The 24,799-nt window shown below is 33.9% G+C and overlaps 1 protein-coding gene across 2 annotated transcripts in view; it reads right to left on the bottom strand.

The window, feature by feature from the left end:
• Positions 1 to 2,859: 2,859 nt before the first annotated feature.
• Positions 2,860 to 24,799, bottom strand: part of FAM133A (family with sequence similarity 133 member A) — a 39,514-nt gene continuing 17,574 nt past the window's right edge. Inside the window, exons 3-4 of one of the 2 annotated variants that reach the window (XM_074391803.1) lie at positions 18,903 to 19,008; positions 2,860 to 5,796 (exon numbers count right to left, since the gene is read on the bottom strand). In XM_074391803.1, coding sequence (XP_074247904.1) covers positions 4,950 to 5,693 — 744 coding nt within the window. In that variant the 5' untranslated portion in view covers positions 5,694 to 5,796; positions 18,903 to 19,008 and the 3' untranslated portion in view covers positions 2,860 to 4,949. The remainder of the gene's footprint in view (positions 5,797 to 18,902; positions 19,009 to 24,799) is intronic. The other variant, XM_074391804.1, reaches the window with a different exon arrangement.

The following is a 24,799-nucleotide window of genomic DNA, read 5'->3' as shown; positions in this document are numbered from 1 at the left end:
ACATTTCAAAACACTTGAGTTCTTGATTAAATCATTCAGAGTAGTAGCTATTGGAGGGAAAATAAGCATATCCATACTCTCCGTAAAACAATTTCAACTTGCCAAATTTCTGAACACAAATCATACTCATGCTAGGTTAATGTTATCTGCATCTAGCATAAAAATTGACCTAATTTCTCTATTAACCCATATTTGAACATTTTTATACCCAAGAAATATAAACTCTTAATAGCCTTCTCTATAATCAGTATTTTTAAATTAGTACAAATTGGATTAATGATGTCTGGCATATTTAAATATGGAAGATTTTCTTTTCTCCTGGTTCTAGTAGAAATTCTATGGACGACACTATATCTTCTTTCTTTTTATCTTGATATAAATGCTCTTAATACATGCTAAAGAATGGGTGAACATTGACAATGTTATGCTGAGTGAAAGAAGTGTCACAAAAGACCATAATTGTGTAATTCAATTTATATGAAATGTCCAGAACAGGAAAATATACGAAGTCAGAAAGTATGCCAGTAGTTGCTTAAGGCTTGAGAGAATGGGTGGGGTGGGAGTAGGGAAGATAAAAGGTACAAAGTTTCTTTTTGAGATGATTTACATGTTCTAACATTGTGGTTATATGGGATTCTTGGTTAGGTCCAGAAATCTGTCCATAAAGCAGGAGCATTGACTGCTTAATGGCCATAGTATGTTTTTATAAAGTCTGGTTATGCTTGCATGTATTTGTAAATACACTAAAAACCATTGAATTGTATACTTTAAAGAGGTGAACTTTATGGTATATGAATTATATCTCAATTCAGCTGTTGTAAAACATAAGGCAAGGAGCTTACACACAATATCTAGTACACTACATTCATTCAGAGTTTCCTTTCTCCTGTCTTGATCAACTAATTCAATTTAATGAAAAGTTGGAGACACCCATCATATGCATAACACCATGTATTATCATTGTTACAGACAAAAGATGAAGCAGCTTCTACCTTTAAAAAAGTTAAAATGCAGCATAGGAGGTAATGATATAATAATAATCCAATCATCATTATTATGTCATATGTGATCATGATGATAATTGGAAGTGGAGGATGAAAAAAACATTTATTGAGCATTTACTGTGTGCCAGGAACATTTAAATACTTTAAATGTTATTTTATCTTATTTTCACAGCAATCCAAGATATAGGTACTGATGTGATCTCCATGTCTGTCCCCTCCAAATCTCATACAGAAAAGTGATTCCCAATATTGGAGGGAGGGCCTAAAGGGAGATGATTGGATCATGGGGGTAGATCCTTTACGAATGGTTTAATAGGATCTCCTAGGTGACAAGTGAGTTCTCACTCAGTTCACAAGAGATCTGGTTGTTTAAAAGTCTGGGACCTCTCCCCCTGCCCTTGCTGCCTGCCTCACTATGAAAGGTGCCTACTCCCGTTTTACCTTCAACCATGAGTGTAGGGCTTCCTGAGGCCTTCACCAGAAGCTGAGCAGATGTTTGTGCCACGTTGTTCAGCCTGTAGAACTGTGAGCCAATTAAACCTCTTTTCTTTACAAATTACTCAGCTTCATGTATTCCTTTATAGCAACACAAATATGATTTAATACAGATATCATTTCCTCTGATTTTGTATATGAAGAAATTGTGTCATAGAGAGGTAGTGAAATAACTTATTTTGGGTCACATGTCAAAAAAATGGCAGAATGAAAATTTCAACCTAGTGCTGAGCTGAGCACTAAGGCTCATAACACATAGAGATCATAAGTCTACAAATACATAATATAAAGCAAATTAAAGCTTTATAAGTGGCATGAAGAGTCAAGAAAAAGTGCTAAAACCATATGATGAAAAAACACGCCTTGTTTGCAGCTCAGGCAGGAATGAGAAAGTCTCAGCGTTAAATTACATAGGTGATTTTGAAGGTTGTCTATAATTTTCATGAGGCATGATGTAGTTACAACCCTACATCTCAGACTAACTATGTCCTTTTTTGTAAAATAAATATGGCCAAAAAGAAGTGACAACAGAAATGTCACAACATCAAATGAAACTTTTCTTCAAAATAAATGTATAATTATCAAGAGAGTTGTCAACAGTAGAAAACAAGAACCCAAAATTTTATTGTTTCCTTATCTCCAGTCTAAACCTTCACCTGAAGCCTGCGATGTTTCAAATTCCTTTTGTGCTCAGAATTAAATTGTGAATCCAGAGTGTATCAATTTTTCCCATCTCTCATCTTTCTTATTTACTTTCTCACTGCTGCCGTTTCCATAGCCAAAGCAAATTGAATGTTATACCTAAAGCTATACTCCTTACTAATCAGATAAGACAGATCACTAATAAGAACTTTAGTGCTTTTTACATAGGGAAAGCACTATGTTGCTTCTAATTTTAAGAAGCTACATATTAAATATTCAACTAAATCTATTTAGTCTATTGGCCTCCATATTTTCTACCATAACTTTTATAATTAATATTAAAAATGGAATTCCTCTTCTTCATCAAGTCCTCATGAGTACTTTAAAAATTTCTTTCTCAAACACTTTACTGGAACTTTTTTCCACAATCAACAGAATAATGTAGTTTTATTTCCTAGGCAGCATTTCTGATAAGCATGAAATATGGTAGACCACTCTCTCAATCATTACATAAAAACTGATGCAAATAAATGAGTATTTCCTTTTACTATGGCACAATTATCACTTCTCAGTCAATGGGTAGACTATAGAAGAATGTGATACAAGAAGGTGAGTTATTTTATGTAAATGATGAAATAGATATACTAGAGTTTTGTGTTATTGGTCAGATTAGGTTAGACGATTATGCAGTAATAAAAAGACCCCAAATCTCAGTGGCTTAACATATAACAGTTTATTTCTTACTTTAAAAAAGTTTACTGCAAGTCCATCAGCACTCCAGTCAGGTCCTTACAAATCATCACTTATGGACCCCAGGTTACATCCATCTTGTAAGTATCCCATTTGGAACAACTTGCTTTCACGTCACCATCACAGGCAAAAGAAACTGGAGGGTCATGGAGAAATTTTTATAGCTCCAACATGGAAATGCAAAATCACTTCTGTTTACAATCCCTCTGCTTGAAGTAGTCAAATGACATTGCCTAACTACAAGAGGTTTGGAAGTGAATGGGAACAGATAGATATATGATAACCTGTAAATACTTTTGCCATATTCTACAAACAATATAAGCTTATGAAAGCATTTTAATGAACATTTCAAAAAACTCTATATGGATACAAAATATCCCATAAATGTAATAGTTTTTATCAGCATAAACATATATTTTTAGGAAAAAGCTAAAGTTATGAAGCTCCAAGGTGATCTAACATGGCATCACTATGATGTTCCAAGAACCTTAATGAGAGATTCCAGTATTTCCGATGCAAAAAATTTGGCAAGCCAACATGTTATTTATCTAGCAGATGTTTTTTATCTTTACAATTTTACTTGTGATTGAAGGTAGCTGAGATAAAATCTGCTATTTAAAAACAACAGCTATTTAGCCTTTCATCATGCCAAAATACTTTGTACCTATGACATTACAATTAGCACATCCTCCATCACAGGTGGTTTTTGAGACATAAATTTATAATTTATGTTACTCTGATATATAAAAATGTAACATAAAAATATTTTTTCACTATTTTTACATTAGTGGTAAAAGTGAATCAGCAACAGATACAAGGCACCAAATTGTAGTAAAATATGGACACAGGAAGATCAATGATGTCACTATCAGTTAAATTTAACTCCTATAATATTTCAATATTAACGCTTAAGACAAAAATATTTTCAACAGCAATCTTACTAAGATTTTGGCAGTAGTTTTATGTAACACATAGCATACTAGAGGTCTGGCACTTAACTTGTGTACAGTAACCAGCTTCAATATGAAGGCATCACATATGTTTTTAAAAAAACTTTTCACATGCTAAATATTTTGGCAAGGGTGCAATTAAACACAGTAATGAAATTAATATAGCAAGATTAAGAAACTACAAACTTGAAACTTATAACCTAAGCATGAATCATATCTTATAAAAGGATCACCAATTATATAGAATATGGCCAGATAACTAAAACTTAATAGTATAAAACATGCAAAAACAATTTCAGAATATTTCCTAATCAAAAACCATCAGGGTCTGTTTAAAATGATTCCCATACAAAATGGGTATAAAGTTGCTTCAAATCATGTAATATTGTAATACTAAATATTATTCAATATTGTATAGTGAACAGTGCTGAAGAAGAGGTAAATTTCACAGATATGGGGGCTTACTTATGCTGTAAACTTCAGTCCTTCTTGTTCACTTGAAGCAGCATACAACATCCCAGAATTTCATTAAGTAAGAAACAGATGGCCGCTGCTCTGGCAAAAATAGGATGTGTAAGAGTCAAAGGCACACTATTCAGCTAGCCACAGTGATTAGCAAACACTCGCCCTTCCCACCTCACATGCTCTTCACCATGTAAACAGAGATTCATTAAAGAGAAAAGTAAAATGAACTAAACTTATGTACAAAAGCAAGGAATTGAGACATCAATGTTAAGTCCTTGCATCAAAAACACCAACTACCATTATCTGGAAATTTCTGATTATATTTCAAAGATGTATTTAAATAAGATACATTTAAACCCTAGATACACTTATTTTTTGTCAAAGTTATTCGTTATCTAACACGTTTTACTTTAATTTCAAACATTTCATTCACTGGTATGACAACAGAATTTTAGCTCCCAGAGGAACTAACCACTGGAAGGAAGGACAAGCAAACAAACAAAAACGTATATTTAAGTTGCCAGCAGCCATTATGCCCCTTTCTGGCACACAGTGGGATTTGACTGGCAACTCAAAGTCCAGAAATAATTCTACTAACACAGGGAAACTCGGTAAACTCATTCTTGATTTTTTTTTTTTTATGTTATCTTGACTTGTGACTTGGACCAGACTTCTTTTTCTTCTTCTTACTATGTTTCTTGTGCTGTTTCTTCTTCTTCTTCTTGACCTTTTCCTTTGCTTGTTCTCGCTCTTCACACCTTCTCTTCTTTTTGGCTTGCACATCCTCTTCATAATCTGATTCAGATGAGGACTCAGATGATAAATCATCATCAGGATAGCTTTTCTTTCTTTTTTTGCTGAGGCTTCTCACATCCTTTTCTTTCTCTGTTTCATCCTTTGACTTCTTTTTCTTTTTTACAGATTCCTTGCTCTCTGATTCTGATTCATATGTAGAGCTTTGTGATGATTTGTACGAACGGTTCTTCTTTTTCTTTCTCTTTTTTCCTTGTTTCTTTTCCTCATCCTCAGAATCTGAAGAACTGCTTGAAGAATCAGAGCTTGATGAAGGAGATGAAGACCGACAAGATTTCTTCTTTTTCTTTCTCTTTCTTTCTTTTTTTTTAGAGGAGCTCTCATTTCCACTTAGTAATTTCTGCCTGCTTTTTTCAAGTTCTTTCTTCCAATTTTCATTCATTTTTTCTTCAAATTCAGCTAATGCTTTTGAGCCTCTTTTTTTATTTTCTAATTGTTTCTTTACTTCTTCCCAGGTTGGCCTTGGTCGATTCAGATAATCCTGGATTGTTGGGCCAGCAGATTGAGTTGGGCCTCTCCATCTGGCCATTGCTATAGGATTCATATAGGCTACCCGATTATCCCGCTTGCCCATGGTGCCCGACGTTTCCCAGGGCAGACTCTCAGTTGCCAAGGAGAACAAAGGTAGATACTCTCCTTAAATTCTTTATCTACTGAAATAGCAAGCAATGTCCATTCTGTAAGAGAAGCAGATGGAATGATTACAAATCACCTTTAATGTAAAGACAAAATAAACACATAAGCTTAATTATTCACTGCCTATCACATTGTAGAGTAGAAATTTCCAAAATCTTATATCATGGGTACAAACAATATGCACATTTTAAAATGTTACATATTAAAGACACTGTGGTATAAGCATAATATAAACTAAAAGTGTTTTATATACCTCATGTAAGATTCTGGCAGATACTTAAAATATTTAATAGCCATTTCCTTTTACATTCTATGATGCTTACCTTTTTTCCTTTCTTTCATTCCTGCTTCATATAGTATATAGAGATAAATTTATATAGCTAAAATCTTTACTAGACAGACCTTCACCAACTCAGGGAAGTGCAACACAACCCACTCTACTTTTGACAGAAGCCCAGGAGTCATACCTGAAAACTCCTTCTCCCTCAACTGTCAAATCCAATACATTACTAAATCCTGATATTTAAACCTCCCCAATAGGAATCATATCCATTCATTTGTCTCCATATAGACTGCCATCAACGTAGTTCAGGCCACTATCATCTCTTACTTGGACTGTTAATCTCTACTCCCTATTAAGTGTTTATTCTCTGTCAAGGACTGCTTAGTGTTTGCAGTGCATTATCTCATTCAATCTCAAGGCCAAACCTATGAAGTTGATCCTATCATTATCCCTATTTCACAGATGGATAAACTGAGGATTAGAGAATTCAAGTAAAACTCAAAATTTGAACACGAAGTACCAGGGCTAAAAATTGCATAACCAGGATTTAAACAAAGGGAGTCTGATTCCAAACTCTGAAAATATAAGGCAATACCAAATTGTCTCCTTACATCAACCTCTTAATAGGTAGCCTTTTCCCACCCTTACTCCCTTTTATTGTAGTCCCCACTGTAAACAGAGGGATCTTAACAAACTCCAGTGGCTTTACATTTTAATGAAAATCAAATCCAATCTCCTATAAGGTCCTATATTATCTGCCCTACTTACTTTTCTCTCATATCTTGTCTTGTTTCACTCACTCCTTTTCTCAATTTTTTTTCATTTGGTTACTAGAACATGGTGAATTATAGGCTTAGCCAGTATGACCAATTCCATCTCATCCTTCAGGTTTCAGTTTAAATGTCAATTATTCAGAAAGTCAACTATTAGGTTAAGCGATGTAAAACTATTTTGTGGGACACAAACAGTTTAAATATCAACAACTTTGTATGGTTCAAACTTCTACTAAAGTACTTTGCCTCTCTGCCTACTCTTCATCCTCATTTTTCTGTGTGATAGTTTACTGTTTCTTTTACTCATAGCATTTATGAAATTGGTAATTATTTCATTTGTGATTATTTCATTATACATGTGTATCCACTTAAGACCACAAAGAGTAAAGGTCATGCATGGCCTATCTCATTCACCATGGTGTTCCCATTACATGACATAGAATCTGACCCATATCAATCACTCAGTAAATATTTTCTCAATAATAAACAAACAAATAAATACATGGATGGATAGATGGATAACTCTGGGAGAGAAGAGGATCCTGGAGGTGGTGGTGCCTATAGGATTTTAAGTAATGAAAAGGCATTTACCCAGAATATGAGGATATTAAGGACGATTTTGGTAGAGGAAACATGAGAAAAGAACACCAGGTATTTATTGTTGATGAAACCTAAAGATCAAGAGGGCAGGGGGAAGGAGGTAAGTTTGTAGAGATAAAAAGAAGACTAAATATGGAAGCCCTTTTTGGACATTTGAAAATCTTGGATTTTTGTCCTATAGTTGATAGGGCAATAAAGACTTTCATATAGAAGGGAAAAACAATCAGACATAGCATAGATTTTTCTATCAGTCTCCATCTTAACCCTGATCCTTTAAGTCAACCTAACATACCTACCCATCATAAGGTCAATGCTATAGACATTTCAGTGACTCTTGGTAACAGTTTCCAACATCTTACTTCCTGTGTTCTTGATCTTACTCTCCTTCCTCTTTAGTTATGTGCAAATCCTTGGTGTTTCTGTAATTTTCATTCTTACTCTTACCCTAATCACTTCTCAAATATCATCATGTCTCTGATTTGACCAACCGAAACTCTTAAATACTTTAGTTCATATTCAACTTGAAGCATCTTTCTGTTACTTGACACTCACAATAGAATGATCCATTCTAATTTCAGTTCCTTGAGACCTAGCTCTGACATTAGCTAGAAAGATAGGCAAAGGACAGTTCACAAAGGCTTTGGGTGGTATGGTAAGGAGATTGCAATCTCTCCTGTGGGATTTACAGTAAAGCTAATGGGGGAACACTATTTTAAGTAGAAAAATGATATGGTCATATTTGAGTGTTTAAGGACAATTATTTACAGAGTGAAAGATGGATTAAAGTCAGGTTAAGACAGAAGGCGATGAGACCACTCAAGTATTCATGTAAACAAGCAACAAAAGAGTCTGAACTCAAACAGTAACACTGTGAATGAAAAGACTGAAACTATATGAGACACGTTGAGAAGATTCTATTTAAATTAGTGACAAATTGGAATGGTGAAAAAGATACACAAATCTAGCATAAGGCTCCAGCTTGACACATTAGACTAAAGGCAACAACAATGACTAGGTAATAGAGAAAATGGCACAGACTTTGAGAAAAGGTTCAGTTTCCAGTTTGGAATGATAAAGTTTGTAGTGCCTATGAGATTTCTGGATAATTATGCAAGTAAGAAAGAGGATGTATGGATATTGGTGCTTTGGAACATGATCTGAGTTAGAGATACTGAATTGGCAGTCACTGAATGATAGCTAGAGTCATGAGAGAAAACTAAATTACTTTGCAGGGAAATTTCAAATGAAAAAAAGTCTGAGCACTGGATTCAACTCAACACCAACATGCAAGGGGTTGGCAGTGAATGAAAAACCTATAAAGTACACATTAAGAAATTAGCCAGAGTAGTAAGAGCTGTACCAGTATCAGAAAAGAGTCACAGAAACACAGGGAGAATAAAGTTTCACGGAAAGAATAAAAATTCTTATGACTCTAATGTTTAAAATTTCTACATAAAGCAGGTATTATCCTTACCTTTGAAAAATTCATAAAAATAGAAAAGATGTTATAGACAACAATATTAAATCCAGCAGATCAGTCAAATTAAAATAAGATTTGAAAATGTTCATTATACATAGCTATTAAGAAGTCATTAGTAACCTTTGCTAATGTCATCTGAACTAAGTGGTGAGTGCAGAAGTCAGGTGACAGTGGGTTAAAAGACTGAATTGAAGGTGAGAAAATAGAGACCTAGAGTATATAGATACAGTAAACATGGAAAGTAAAGAGACAGGAAGGCAACCATAATAGATGCGGAGTTAAAATTGTTTTATATAATCCCAGCACTTTGGGAGGCCGAGGTGGGTGGATCACGTGGTCAGGAGATCCAGACCATCATGGCTAACATGGTGAAACCCCATCTCTACTGAAAATACAATTAGCCAGGCATGGTGGTACATGCCTGTAGTCCCAGCAACTCGGGAAGATGAGGCAGGAGGTCAGGCCACTGAACTCCAGCCTGGGCAATAGAGTGAGACTCTGTCTCAAAAAAAAAAAAAAATTGGTAAGAGAGGGAATAACTAATATGGCAAGATCACAGAGAAAACAGAAAGGAGTAACATTAAACTCAGAGGTAGAAAGAATCTCTCTTCTCCCAAGAGCAGAGGATAAGAATAAAGAATGGATATCGATGCATGGATGCAGGATTTTTTGGAGGATGGCAGGAGGTAAAAGAAAGATGGAGAATTTTTCACATAATAGCCTTCATTTTCACTCAGTGGTAAGTGCCAATATTGTCTGCTAAGATTAAGACAGTATAGGAGTTTTGAGACCAATAATCAAAATTTGGATTAACAGCAGGGAATGTGAGATTGTGTTGACACCATGTAAGTGTTGCTGGAGTTCATTTGAACTGAATAATCTGTGTGATCCTTTCCTAGAAGATAAATCAGACTGAGAAAAGAGAAAAAGTAACACCAACAAAATCTCTTGCTCAAATACTCTGTTTTGAAAGCATTGTGGATATCTTTCTCCGTTTCTATTACAGAACAAGGAGTAACTTGATTTTACGGACATCTACTTATTTGCATGAAAGGTACTAAAATCCTCTAAAGGTTAGATATAAATTGTGAAAATCATGCTAGTAATCTGGATATTATAATAGTATTTGTTCATTGATTCTTATAATTCTTTTTTGAAAATCTATTATGTACCAGATACTATGCAGTGGATATTATGGTTTGGTAAAGGGAATAGTTATTACACAAATATAAAACAAATGATGATTACATAATCATAATAATGATTGGAGAAATAAAGGAAAAGTACAGGATGTTACAAAAGAAACAGATACCTAATTCAGAAGGGAAGGTCAAGTCTGAGCTACTGATATATCATCTGAAACCTGTGGCATAAACAAGAGCTAGCCAGAAAAAGTTAAACAGGATGGGAGTAATAAAATATTGAATTTCCCAAGCAGAAGGAATACCAAATGAGATAGTAAGGCCTCGAGGAACAAAGGAAAAGCTGAATACAGTGTAAAATAGTCATATTACCTCTATATACTAGTAATCATCTCAATTTCTCCTTTTTGAAAGTGATTATACCATCTGATATTAAACATACTCAGGTAAATATTAACATAAATGTAAGCTCAATAAAAATATATCTTAACGTTTTCCAATGTAGATTCTACTGCAAATATCACTAAAACTAGTTATTTTAAAGACCATCTCTAAGTCATTTAAAAATTAGAAATGATTCCAATAAATTTTCAGTGAGATGTATAATTGTAGATAAATTTTCATAGATACATAAATTTGAGTTGAAATATCTTTTTGAAAGTAGTTGGCAATTCCTCTAAGCCTTAATCTGAAGCATTCAACTCTTCTGCAAATATCTGGGCATTTGGATGAGGCTCCTATTTAACAAAACCTTAATGTTATTTGTTCACATTAGCTCATGAACTATGCTGCTGAAACAAATGTATCTTAGAAAGCTTCTTAAAGGATTTAAGATAGGAATGGGCCTGTTAAATCATAAAATGGCAAGTATCTTTACATGTAACAATATCTTTAATTATAACAATGTTTGGCCATTTTACATTGGATGATAATATAGAAAATAACAACAGTGCAATCTGAGTCACAAACCAAATAAGAAATAAAGAGGGTTTATTAAAAAATTTAATCATATATCATAATTGCCAGGAAATACATAGCTTTAACAAGGGTGTGTAATACAATATCATTTTTCCTAAATAAAAGCCAAGCACGAACACATCCTTTTCTAGTTGTTAACATGACTGTTCTGAAGCAGAAATTATCACTCTTACCCTGACTGGAATCAACACGGTAGTAAACTGCAGTGTGGAAACAATTCTTCTCATGTATATTCCTTCCAGCATAGTTCTGTCATGAAGGATTTGTCATTCTAAGGAAAATGTGAGAATTTAAAATATCTCTTCCTCTTTCTTCCCTCCACAGAACTGTCAAGTGACAAACGGTCAGTCTCTGCCATCTTAAGGATAATATGTGAAAGCTTATAGAAGCAACAAAATATTGTAGATGCAAGTGCTAAGATAGAAAAGAATGATGTGAGAGGGTAGAAGCTCCAAGGATAAATGCTTGTTAAATGTTTGTTTTAAAGAAATGAGCACTTCACCCTCTCATTGGCCTTACTATGGTACAACACTTTGAATTTTAAATTCAGAAAAACAAATCATCACTATTGTTTAGCTTTTATGCCAATCAAGTGATATGTATTTTTTAAACAAACTTTTTATTTAAAATAGTTTTAGAGTCACAGAAAATTTACAAATATTGTACAGAGGATTCCTGTATTCCCTGCATCTAGTTTCTCTTACTGTTAATATCTTACATTGATATGGAACATTTGCCACAACTAGTGAACCAATACTGATACATTATTATTAATTAAAGTCCATTATTTATTCAAAGTTCCTCAGTTTTTAGCTAAGTCCTTTTACTGTCCCAAGAATCCATCTATGATACCACATCACAATTAGGCATCATGTCTTCTAGACTCCTCTGAACTGTGGCAGATCATCAGAATTTGTTTCTGATGACCATCACTGTCCTGAGGAGTAATCATCAGATATTTAGTTTTTAGAGTGTTTATTTTATTTTTTAGACAGGATCTCACTCTGTTGCCCAGCCTGGTGTGCAGTGGCACCATTTCGGCTCCTTGCAACCTCTGCCTGCTAACTCAAGTGATTCTCTTGCCTCAGCCTCCTGAGTAGCTGAGACTAAAGGCACGTGCAACCACATCTGGCTAATTTTTATAATTTTTTATAGAGACAGGGTTTCACCATGTCACCCAGGCTGATCGTGAACTCCTGGACTCAAGTGACCCACCTGCCTTGGCCTTCCAAAGTGCTGGGATTACAGTTGTGAGCCACAGTGTTTGGTCTAGAGTGCTTTTCAATTTGGGTTTGTTTAATGTTTTCATCATAGCTATACTTAGATTGTAAGGTTTTGGGCGAAATAACACAAAGGCAAAGTATCATTGTCATCACATCATATTAAGGGTATGTACTACTAACTTATCATTAAGGTTGCTAACTTTGATCACCTGACTGAAGTAGTATTTATCAGTTTTCTCCACTCTAAGATTATTCTCCTGCCATTTCCATACTGTACTCTTTGGGGAAAAAAAAAGTCACTATGTGCATCCCACACTTAAATAGGAAGTTATATTCCAACTTCTTGATGGGGTATGCCTACTAAATTTTCTGGAATTCATCTGCATGGGAGATTTTTCCATTTATCCCTATTTATTAAGCCACTTATTTATACCAGTATGGATTCATGAGTATTAATTTTATACTTTGGGTAATATTATAATACACTTTTATTTTGCTGCTTGAAATTTTATTTTGTCGCTTTCAGCTTTGGCCCCTGAAAGCTCTTTTAGTTAGCTCCTGTGTCCCTCTGATATTAACTCCCTCATTTTGTTTCTTAAGTACTCCCTTACTTTCTGGCTCTTACAAGATGCTGCAGTATCATTTTGTATACCCCTGCATTAGCCCTAGAATCAGCCATTTCTCCAGAGCTCAGGTTCCTTTTACTGTAGAAAGCTATTTATTAGAAAACAAGACCTTGGCACTGGGTGTGCTCATTGCTTTTGGGATACTATTACTTCTAGGCCTTCTCGGCAGACAGAGTTACAAAATATATAAAATGCTTTTAATTCATTCATTCACAAATTAAGTTTAAACTAAGTACGTTGCACCAGACAGGAATTATTTAGAGATGATACATAGAACACTGTGTTGGCTATAATGTGACATCTAGGTGATATGACTGAGTCATCACTGACAAAGTACATTTATTTCTCAAGTAATAGGAATAGATCTGTCCTTAATATACTTCTGAAATTCTTCAAAAGGCTAAGAGTATAGTCTAAAAAACAGTGTAAAGGCCCTCAGAGGAACTAAATTCACAAGATTTATCCCTTTAGAACTTTACCCTAGCCAAGCAGCCATGAACTAAAAAACAACGGTGTCTATAGTTCCAGTGTCAATGCTTTAGAAAATCCTCTGTAGAAAACCATTATATACATAAATACCAAATTCAAGTAAGCATTTTCCAAGAAGGTACTTGTTTTGACAATGCATTTGATATGTTTTGGATAGTCACTCACGACTTTCTTGATTGTTTCTTGACAATAGATTTTGCTCTAGAGCACTGTATTCAGATGTGTGGGACATGACTTTACATAAAATAATCAAAATGACCTAGAGCCTTAAAAATTCCAGCCCGTCTATTCCACAGGTCACCTTACATGAACCAAATCTAACTGAATACTGGCTTCTTTCCATCTGTGTGATATGACTACTCATATAAAAATACACCCTGAACAAATAAAGTTTGTCCCATGTTCTATGCACATTGTTCTAGTTCCTGCTTAATGTCTTTTAAGTTCTGTAGAAATCCTTGACAAGGTTCCTCAAACTACAAATGTTATTAAGCCAGTGTTGTTCAGCACTGAACACCTAAAATCAATTTTATTCGCATTTGACCAGTATGCAACTGAAAAATTATTTCAAACTTTCAGAGTGAGATCAAACTGGACTTTCTATTTATTTCTTATAATTTCATTTACATTTTAGTTTTAAAGCAATATGCTTTATAGTAGAGGACCATAATATGCCCCTTGAGGCAATGCACTGTGCATACAAACTGATTTGCAGTCTAAAATATGTCAACATTTCCCTACCATCTAGTTGTGCCAAGATACACTTGTCATCTCTTGTAACAACTTATCAAAGATAGAGCCTTAAGCATAGGAAGCAAAATACCAAGGGAGTTCTTTACTATTTTTCCCAGTGAACATAATTCAAAACATATCTATTTGTGCATGGCTTTAAATAGCATTACTTGGTTTTACATGTATCAGTGCCTTCTGCAAACTGCCACCCCCACATAAATTTTTGATGTATTTCTGAAAACAGAACAGAGAATTTAATGCAAATATACTGGCTGAGAAACGGCCAAAAGTACTAGAGTTATTTATTGAAGATGGATATACTTGTATGAGTTTTAGATTTTCTCACATTAGAAATGACTATATATGCACATGTCCTTAAAATCCAAAGGCCAGAGCATATTTGTTAACATAACTAAATTATAGCTGGCTACTGAAAATAATACCATGGAATGGTCAGAAGCATCAAAAACTGTGCAAATTTATTTTGTCATTATCATACCAGAATCAAAAAAAAACTATATTTACATAACTGGCATGATTTGAAAACCATGTGGAGGGATCACTCAGTATTCATCCTTAGAGGGAGAAAAAGCAGTTCTCAATTCCAGGAAGATCACTAAGGAAGATTTGGCTGGATGAAAGCAGGTAAAGCATCTTAGGAAAATTCACTAGGCAGGCTATATTAATTTCACGGATGCAACGAATGATCATTAAAGTTGAAGGCCCAGCTCTCCCATTTACTTGCTGAGTGCTCTCAGAAAAACCATATTACCTGACTGTCTCAGTTCTTATATCTGTAAGCAGAGCTGATATATGATCAGTCTCTTTTAACACCATCTCCTATCCCCAAGTTCAAATGAAATACTCTTTGGGAACCATTTGCAAATTGTAAAGGTTTATATAAATATAAAGAGTTGATATTCCAATGACTATTATCATCAGTATATAATAATTAATATAAATATGCAGTACTTAACATGAATAGGTACTGTTCCAAGTGATTTGTATGAATTACATCATTTAATTATCAAGAACTCCATGAAGTAAGTACAACTATCTTCCCTGTTTGACAGATAAGGAAACTGAATCGCAGAAAGGTTAGGTAATCTGTTCAAGGTTTTATAACTAGTAAATGCTAAAGTCAAGATTGGACCCTTAGAAGCCTGATCTATAGTCTGTACTATTAAATAATGTTATAGTAGAAAAAGTGGTTGTGAATTCTAGCTGAGGACTATGATGAAAATGCAATGTTTATTTTTAACTGTATGACTACACTTCATATTCAGAAGGTGACAGGCCAAATGCTTCTTTGAAAGGGCAGAAGGAAGTCTAATGTTAACAGAATTTTAAAGGGTTGATAAGATCAGTTTCTATAAACTGGGACAAATTAAAGAAAATATTATTCTAATTTGTCAAATCAATCTAAAATTTTCAGATATATAAAGCATAACCCTGTTGTGGGTTAGGGTGGAGATGGGAGCCTAGCTAAAACTAATCAGTGTTTTTTTGTTTTGTTTTGTTTTGTTTTGTTTTTGTTTTTGTTTTTTGTTTTTTGTTTTTTTTGCACTGCCATGTGGCTGTATACAACTAATTATTACAATAATGAAGGTAACCTGGGAAAATGGAAATATACAGAAAACTCAATAACACCATTTAAGTTATCTTCAACTTCTTTCCTTACTGAACCTGATTATTAGAGCTGTTAAAATTGATTGATTAAAGTTTTCCCTTCTCTCTTCACATCTGCAAATATGGGAATGCTTAAGGAACAGTGTTAGCTATAATCAGTCACAAGGAAATGAAATGTACTCATATTAGCCTGTATAAGTTATAAATTCTACTTAAGTTTCTTCCTTTTATCCTCCAGATTATCTAATAGTATTTGTGTTCCTTTGAGTGATAGTATATATTTCTGTGATTTATATGTGTAGACGATCATTTGTAATTTCCTTTTCCCTCACTGGATTGCAGATCTCTAAAGATCTAAAAGGTAAAGGCTCTTGCGTTGCCAAGACTACCACACTGTATCCATGGCTTTAGCAGACATTCTGAAGCAACAGAATTGGCTAACTTGACACTTAACACCATGCCACATATTCCAAGCTTATCTGTTATTTTTACTTATTTACAATATCATTGCCCACAGCAGTTGTCTTGTAGTCATTAGAAATATAGGAGGATTCCATACTGGGAAGTTGGTTATTTTCACCCAGGTATCTCTGAATCTTTTTCATTCTTTAACTGATACTGAATTAATCTGCTCATATAATTACCTGAATCTGGAATCTGAAGATCCCAGTGCATTTGCTTGTGTTTCTCTAAACTCAATAGATAACATTTTCCTCTGTGTTAGGGGGAAGCTAATTCTAGTCTTAAATGCCTCAACAGCCCTGAATATAAACATAGAGATTACTTATATAACTCTCCTAAGTTTTCTGATAAGCAGCACTATCAAAATCTTGCAATTTATTTGGTGTAGCCAGTTTCAAAATGTTTCAGCATTAAATTCCTCATCATGCCTCATCATGGAAATAAATTTGATTTATTAAAAACTAGAGAAACTCTGCCAGATATAGGCGATGGGGAAGAAGGCAGCAAACCACGTTGCCATGTATGTACCTATGCAACAATCTTACATGTTCTTCACATGTACTCCAAAACCTCAAACACAATTTTATATATATATATATATATATATATATATATATATATATTTAGAGAAACTCTTAAAGTGTTTATGATACACTAAAATGAAAGCACACTTGATTTTCATCAGTCTGAATTATTGGCTTAGAAAATAAATCATTGTTCTGTAACTTTATTTCAAGCATAATACAATTTAAAATAGAAAAAATGTCTTAAGCTGAGGTTGAAACTGGATGGCAAAAATATATAATCTGAATGTAGGTGATTCATTCATTCACTCAACAAGTTTTTATTGAGATCCTACTGTGAACCAGACACTAGTATTAGAGAAGGCTTTATGGGGCTTACATTTTAGGGGAGGGAAATAATTAGCAAATTTGGGTTTTATTCCAAATGGAGTCTAACAAGGAAGTTAATAGACCATATTGGGGGGTGACAATTGGTGGATGGATAGAGAAAAAAGTTAAATGACATAATGAGGAAACAACCAGATAAATATGAAATGTGGAAGATTACATAAAACAAACAGCTGATTTCTTCTAAAAATTGATTACATGGAAAAAAAGAAAAAATATTTTAGGAAAAAAAATTAAAGAGACATAACCTTGATTTAATCCCAGTTGAATTGAAAAGCATGTATAAGATATTTCTTTCTAGACTAATAAAATGTTCTCAAATTAGATTAAGATGATGGCTATATAACTTTTGTAAATTTGCAGTAAATCATCAAACTGTACACTTAAACAATTCTCATGGTATAAAAACTCCAATAAAACTGCTAAAAAATGAGAGAAGGGATCTAAGATACCTCATACTGATTAGGCATTGGATGCTAGGAAAATAAGCAGTTTAAATATGGTAATATTGAGATTACACAGAATGCCCTTATTTTTAGGCAATATATGCTGCAGTATGTTCATATGAAGCATCATGAGGTCTGTAACCTACTTTCAAATGATGCAGCAAAACAGAGAAAGCAAATAGAACAAAATGATAAAAGTTCTTGACTCTAGATTGTGGGTATTTAGGTGTTAGTCTTCAGGTTTTCCAAGTGTTTGTGAATTTTGTAAGAAAAAGTTGGAAAATATATTATTTTTAAGAGATTAAAAGAAAGTTGCTGGAGGATATTAAGTAGGGAATGACAATCTGTTGTTATTGGCCATATTAACAAAAAATTTGGGCCTGCTTACTATATGATTTGATCAGTTAGACAGAAATATCTCAATGCTATGAATACTGAATAAATTTATTATACTGAAAAAATAATTAATGATGAAGCTACAAATAGACTTGGACTAATGTCATATCTGCAGCAGTATGAATAGTGGTAATGCAATTCACCCTTCCTTTCTGCTTTCTATCTGTCCCATTTTTTCCTTTCAGTTTTGGCTACTTTTTTCATGCCCAGCTCATGAAATCAAGAATCCCTAAGGTACATGGCATAATAACTAAAGACCTTAACTAAATCTATGAACTTTGACCTAAATAATTTAGTCACTGATTTACTCTTCCACTTTTATCTTCTGCCACATTCGTTCTCCCCTCTGTCTACTTCAAGCTCAGCAGCTTCTTTCTGTCAGTATCCCTGATATGACATATTCCCTCTACCCAAGACCTTTGCAAATACTATTCCCTCCCTAAGTAAAATCTTAGTAGAATTTACATAGGGAAGCCTTTTTTGATGTCTTTGAAAATGTTAGGTGTGATAATTACACTCTAATTATTTGTATAATCATTTGTTTGATTCCATTTCTCCGCATTAGATCATGGATTCTATAAGGAAAGGATTCATGCCTTGAGAATTCACCACTGAAGCTCTCCAAACAATAAATAAATATACATACTATTATTTACCTCATTTACAAACCAAAAGAAACAACCTCTATTAACCTCATATCCCTTAAAATCTATTGCTCCATTTCTCTGCTTATCTTTTTAGCAAAACTCCTGGAAATAGCTATTTATACAAAGTTTTCAACTCCTTTCCTCTCAGTCTCTCTCAAACTCATAGCAATGGAACTTTCATTTCAGCCACCCATGTGAACTTTTCCTGTCTAGATTATGAATGACCTCCATGTCACTAAATCTCATGATCAATTATTATTCTTCATTTTATCTTCACGGATCAGCATAATTTGACAGAGTAGATCACTCCCTCCTCCTTGAAACACTTACCTCAAATGGCTTCCAGGATAACACACACTTTAGGTTTTCCGCTCACCTTCTCCAGTTGCTTCTTTCCTGGCTCCTGTTCAGGTTCTTCCACTTTTACCATAGATAACTGAGAAAGGAGATAATGTTTGTCAAAGTTCTTGCGCTAACATGTCAGTAAGTTTTAGGTTATAGAACTAAAACTTAGAGTAACAAAAACAATGTAACAAAATTTGAAGAGGTATATGACCAGAACAAAATTTTGTTTTATCAGCCAAACTAATCACCCTTTTTAGAAAGTTATGATTAGCACTTCCTTACCATTATTGTTATTTATTCAAATGTAAACAACTATTCACTATAACTATAGATTGCTCCCTGCTCTCCCACATTTTCTAGCTGTAATTGTTTACCTAATGTATTCTTTCCTCACTGCCTATTGAAACCACTTTACCCTCAATCTAATCATTGTTCTGAAACCTGATTTCTTTAAACAAAATTCTTCCCCATCACCTACACTTCTATTTTATATTTCAATACTACTTTAAACCTAATAAAATAAATTAATAAAAGAGCGACTGGGGTAATATTTTTATGAAATAATTTTCCCCACCTTAAGTAGTTAAGAAATAAATTCATTTTTAATTCTCCTTACTGTCCCTAAACTTTGATTGCCAACAAAGCCTGATGAATATAGAACTTTCTGATAGTAATAAGAGTATCCTGATGAAACAGGTACTCAAAATATGGTCCCATGACCATGGGGATCTTCAAGATCCTTTCAGGGAGTCTCCAAAGTTCTCCTTTTTGTAACTATGTATTTGTATAAGGTCTGATTTTCTTCCTATACTTCAACTAAAACATCATATTGTAACACACTGAAAGTGGAAACTGATAAGAGAATTACTGAGTGAGGCATTAAAGAGATTTTAAAAATATGCAATAGTGTGTCTTGTTTTCATTAATGTTTTTAATTTGGAAAATATAGTTATATTTTATAAAGTGTTACCTGGCTAACAGGTAATGGGTATATTCTTGGTATTTTCAAATGAGTTAAACATTGTAAACATTTCTCAGTTTTACTTTTAACACCACAAATATCAAACGTTACTATATATCAGATATTATTTACCACATAAATAAACGCTTTTTAAGGTTCTTGGTAATTTGTAATAGTGTAAAGAAATCCTGAGGCTATAAGGTTTGAGAAACTTTGCCCTGAAAAATTGTTGCTCATGTAATATCCATGAACCACCTACCTTACTTTTATTGAAAGCATATTTTTATTTTTAATATGTCAAAGTATTAATTGACTATATGTATATATAACCTGCCTATATTTATTGAAAGTACAGAGTTTTGATTTTACAGAATATCTTCTCAATCATAATTTTGGGGACTGGTCATGAATTTGTATTTTGAACATGATCTCTGAGTGATTCTTATACACATTAAACTTAGAAAAATCAAATGAAGGGATATACAGACTTCGAAGTCTGATGAATCCAAACCCTAGTTTTGGACACTTCGTGGTTGTAACCCTAGCCTGTACTACTCTTAAACAATTTCCAGCTCTTTGTTTCCCCTTCCCCTATGTCCCTAATCCTATTCTAACTGTAAATATTCAATTAAATATTTGTTCATTTCCTGAAGAAGTGCCAAGATTTTGTATCAGAGAAGTTTTAGAGGCAGTAATCTGGGTCCGAGTGAAAGGACGCTGGAAAGGACACTGATTCTTCCATAAGAGGCACGTGGCTTTTACTTAAATTGTTTTGATGTGGCTATGAGAAGATGATGGCGATTCTAATGGGATACTGTCTTCCAGGCTACTCCTTGGCATCGACACCTATTTGATTCTGCTACAGTACTGGGAGAGCCCCTTCAGAGTATTTTATTGTCTGTTCTTCACCTCCAAACACATGGCATCGTGAAGCTGGCAGCCATTTCGTCTTGCCCTAGCCCCAACCCAAATCAGTTATTCTTATCAAGCTACCTGCTGCTTCCTCAATGCTTGTTGTGATTTGAATACACAGTTCTGACCAACCAACGGCTTGGAACTGGTTAGAATGTTATCAATTCAGTCAGTTAACAGAAAGCTAACAGTAACCCATGAAATTTTGCCCACCACTGAACCATCCCTTTAAGATCCATCCCTTTAAGATCCATCCCTTTAAGAAAGTTCTCCTCTGCAGAAGAGTGCTGCTCATAGTTTATTAACTTGCAAGATGAGAATTATACAGAGTGATTTTTAAAAATCCAGATTCCCGTGTTTCATCCCAGACCAAGTATATCAGAATCTCTGGGAGTAAGACCTAGGAATTTTAAAAAATGTCTTTAGGGACCGGGCATGGTGGCTCATGCCTGTAATTTCAAGACTTTGGGAGTCCAAGGCAGGCAGATCACCTGAGGTCAGGAGTTTGAGACCAGCCTGGCCAACATGGTGAAACCCCATCTCTACTAAAACTACAAAAATTAGCCCGGTGTGGTGCCATGTGCCTGTAATCCTAGCTACTCTGGAGACTGAGGTAGGAGAATCTCTTGATCCCGGGAGGCAGAGGTTGCAGTGAGCTGACATTATGCCATTGCACTTCAGCCTAGGCAGAAAGAGCAAGATTCAGTCTCAAAAAAAAAAAAAAAAAAAAAAAAAAAACGTCTTCATGTGATTATGGTAGAAACTAAAGTCTGGAGACCATTGAAATAGGAAAAATGTCACGTAAAAATGGTACAGAGAACAGGAAAAATATGCTTATTCTCTATCATCACCTAGTTCTTTTATCAATTGCTAACAGATGAATGTTGTCACCTACATGCCCTTCTATATAGACATAATATTTGTTTCCTTCCAATTAGACACTGCTATTCAGGAGTTCTAGACCAGCCAGTAGCACCAGGAGTAATGAGAATTATTCTCTCTATCTAAAGTCACAAGATATTTAAGTATAAATTAAAATGCCCAGGTAATAGCTTATACTGAAAATAGTATAAACACCGGAATGTTAGTTGGATAACCAACATATTCTGTCTCTGTTAGAGGATATACATATTTTGTATCTATATCATACATAAAAATCACAATCAGAGTTTTCCTTGGTGAGCCTGGAATCATTAAAAAGGGAGTCAGTAGATTTTCTTAATGATCACTGCCTCAAGGTTTCATTTGATGTATTTACCCATCTCCATCATTGAGAAGGAGACCAGAATATTCCAGTCTACTAATCACGGCACTCTTTCTTGACAGGGCTGGAAACCTGCAACTAGCTCTTTCATTTTCCCTAATGGAGCAATTTTCTTTCTGATAATTCACTCTCCTGTTAAATGATTAGATTTTACTTTTTCAATTTATAATCACAGTCTATTTGTGTCTCCTTTAGACTCAACCAAAACTGAGCATTTCCAAATTGAATCATCTACTCACCAACCTTCTCTTGGGTTAATTTTGCAGGTGTTTTATTTTACTGGAGATTTAAATTTTTCTTAATTTTGCCTTGTATTTCTGACCCCTTTGTAGTGATTTCACATGATTCAATGAATTTTAAAAATACAAGCAATCAACTTTTAAAGAGATCTCAATATTGTTTAGTATAATTTCTACTAATTGTAAAAATACCACGGCAGAAGTTTTCCATTGTGTTATATTAACTGGAGAATATTTTCAAAGTGGTTTATTGCATCAAAATATATTCCAAATGAAAATATTATAAACAAGCATGTAATATCTCTCTCAAAAGATACTCTGTAATATTGAAATTTTTTGTCTGCACTTTGCATGTCTACCTCTGCTTATCTTAATCTCTCTCCTTCTAAACATACAAGATGATCCCTTGTGCTGACAACCCAATGTTATTTTTCTCTGCACTCACTTGTTTTTTCCTTTAAAAAAAATACTCTGTTTTTTTTTTTTTAAAAGGTCTAAAATACATGTGCTTTATTGCACTGGATAATAATAAACATTTTAATTTTAACAAAGATTATATTCATAATCTATTATGTAGGTAATTCTTTGTTCAACATTTTACACTGTGTAAATATCTCAAAAGAGCAATTTGAAACAAGTGAATGTTAACCTTGTTACTGCAAAGTTAAAACTTGGTTATAAAACTTTTATAAGAAACGTTAGTTACAAAAAGCAAAAACAATAAAATTAGTACTAAAATGCATGGATGCATGCTACCTTTAGAAGGGCTTTGAACTTCAAAAAGGGTTTTAATGTTGCATCTCAAGTTTTAATGGTTGTGAAATCATAGACTGATCTTTTAGCCTTTATTAGGATAGTCTTCACATTGGTAAAATGAAAAACCCTGTCTCTAGCTTGTGGGTTTTTGTGAAAATCAAATATGGTACTGATATAAGCACACTTCAAAAAGACAAATGTGTTATACTGATGTAATTTCATATTGTTAGAATTGTTAATATTAAGAATTGATGTAATTTCATACTGTTAGAATTGTTAATATTAAGAATTATCATGCTGTCAAAAGGATATAAAGTGAGGACCATATAAGTCTATTTAACAAAAATTCCAAAGCAAATTTTGAAATTAAAGAATATATATATATCTCAGCGATATTACACACACACACACACACACACACACACACACACACACAAACACACACACACACACTCACAGGTAAGCTTTTAGGAGGATCCTATAAATAATACAGATAGCTATGCAAATATTGTACACTGGGTTTGCCCAGCTTACATACATATTATTTATTCTTTTCTGTGTGCAGTCCATCTTCCATACTGCCAACTCTAGTTACCTACCTTAAAATAAAACCCTGACTTTTTAAAATGTCACTAGTTTGGCAATAAGACCCTGGCTTCCATTTGTTTCTCCAACCCATCTCCCCTTAATTTTCTTCCTCTTATTCTCTTTTCTTCCTTGAATCATCACTATGACTCCTATGCTACAGCTATAGGAAATACCCTACTGTTCCTCAAATATTTCTGGGTCTTTTCTAACTCTTTGACTATGAACAATCATGTTGTTTCCTTTGGTTGGAAACCTTTTCTTTAATCCCTGACTTCTCTGATTCTCTTAGTAGGAAATAATTTCCTTCTGCCCTATATTTCCATTACATGTTGTTCACTCATTTATTCAAACAATATTTATGGAGTGTCTATTATGTTCCAAACACTGTGCTAGGAAATGCTTACAACATGAAAGTAAGCAATACAATCATGGTTCCTAACCTCATAGATTTTATGGCTGTTCATATTAAATAAATCACAGGTAACTACATAATTAAAAATATGACAGTGCCATAATGGTTCAATGGCAGAGCATAACTACTACCCAGTCTACAGTATCCTTAGGGTAGCAATGATGAGTTATTTATCCATTATTTCCTGTGGTATTAAACATTTAAGAAGTGCTGGAATAAATCTGTTTGTTTGTTTAAATTACATAGCCAGTCTCAGTAACTGTTTCATCACAATGCTAAACATAGAGTCTATTCAATGCAAAAAAAGGAAACTATTCAGTAACCTAAATGTTTTGTTTTTATAAGAAAAGTGGTAGTTTACATGTTTTTTGACTGAATTGGCATCTCAATACATATTATGTTACCGAGCATTTGGAGCTAGAATTACTTGGAATATAAATTCTCATAAAAAATTCTCATACACAGATGGCATCCAGTTATGACTGGCTAAGAAGATCTGGAAATCCTTTCCCCCCAAATGTACTAGAGGTTAAGTATACCTAATCTAAACATCAGAAATCCAAAATGCTTCAAAACCCAAAAGGTTCTGAGTGGCAACATGACATTCACAGGAAATATTCATTGGGACATTTTGGATTTTGAATTTTTCATTAGGGCTATGGAACTGGTAAGTATAATGCAAATACTTCAAAATCCAAAAAATCCCAAATCTGAAACACGTCTGGTCACAAGTATTTTGGAAAAGAAACA

Source organism: Saimiri boliviensis, chromosome X, assembly GCF_048565385.1.
Source record: "Saimiri boliviensis isolate mSaiBol1 chromosome X, mSaiBol1.pri, whole genome shotgun sequence".
Classification (NCBI taxonomy): Eukaryota; Metazoa; Chordata; class Mammalia; order Primates; family Cebidae; genus Saimiri; species Saimiri boliviensis.
The sequence above is the reverse complement of the archived record's forward strand: the minus strand, read 5'-3'. Positions and strand labels throughout refer to the sequence as shown.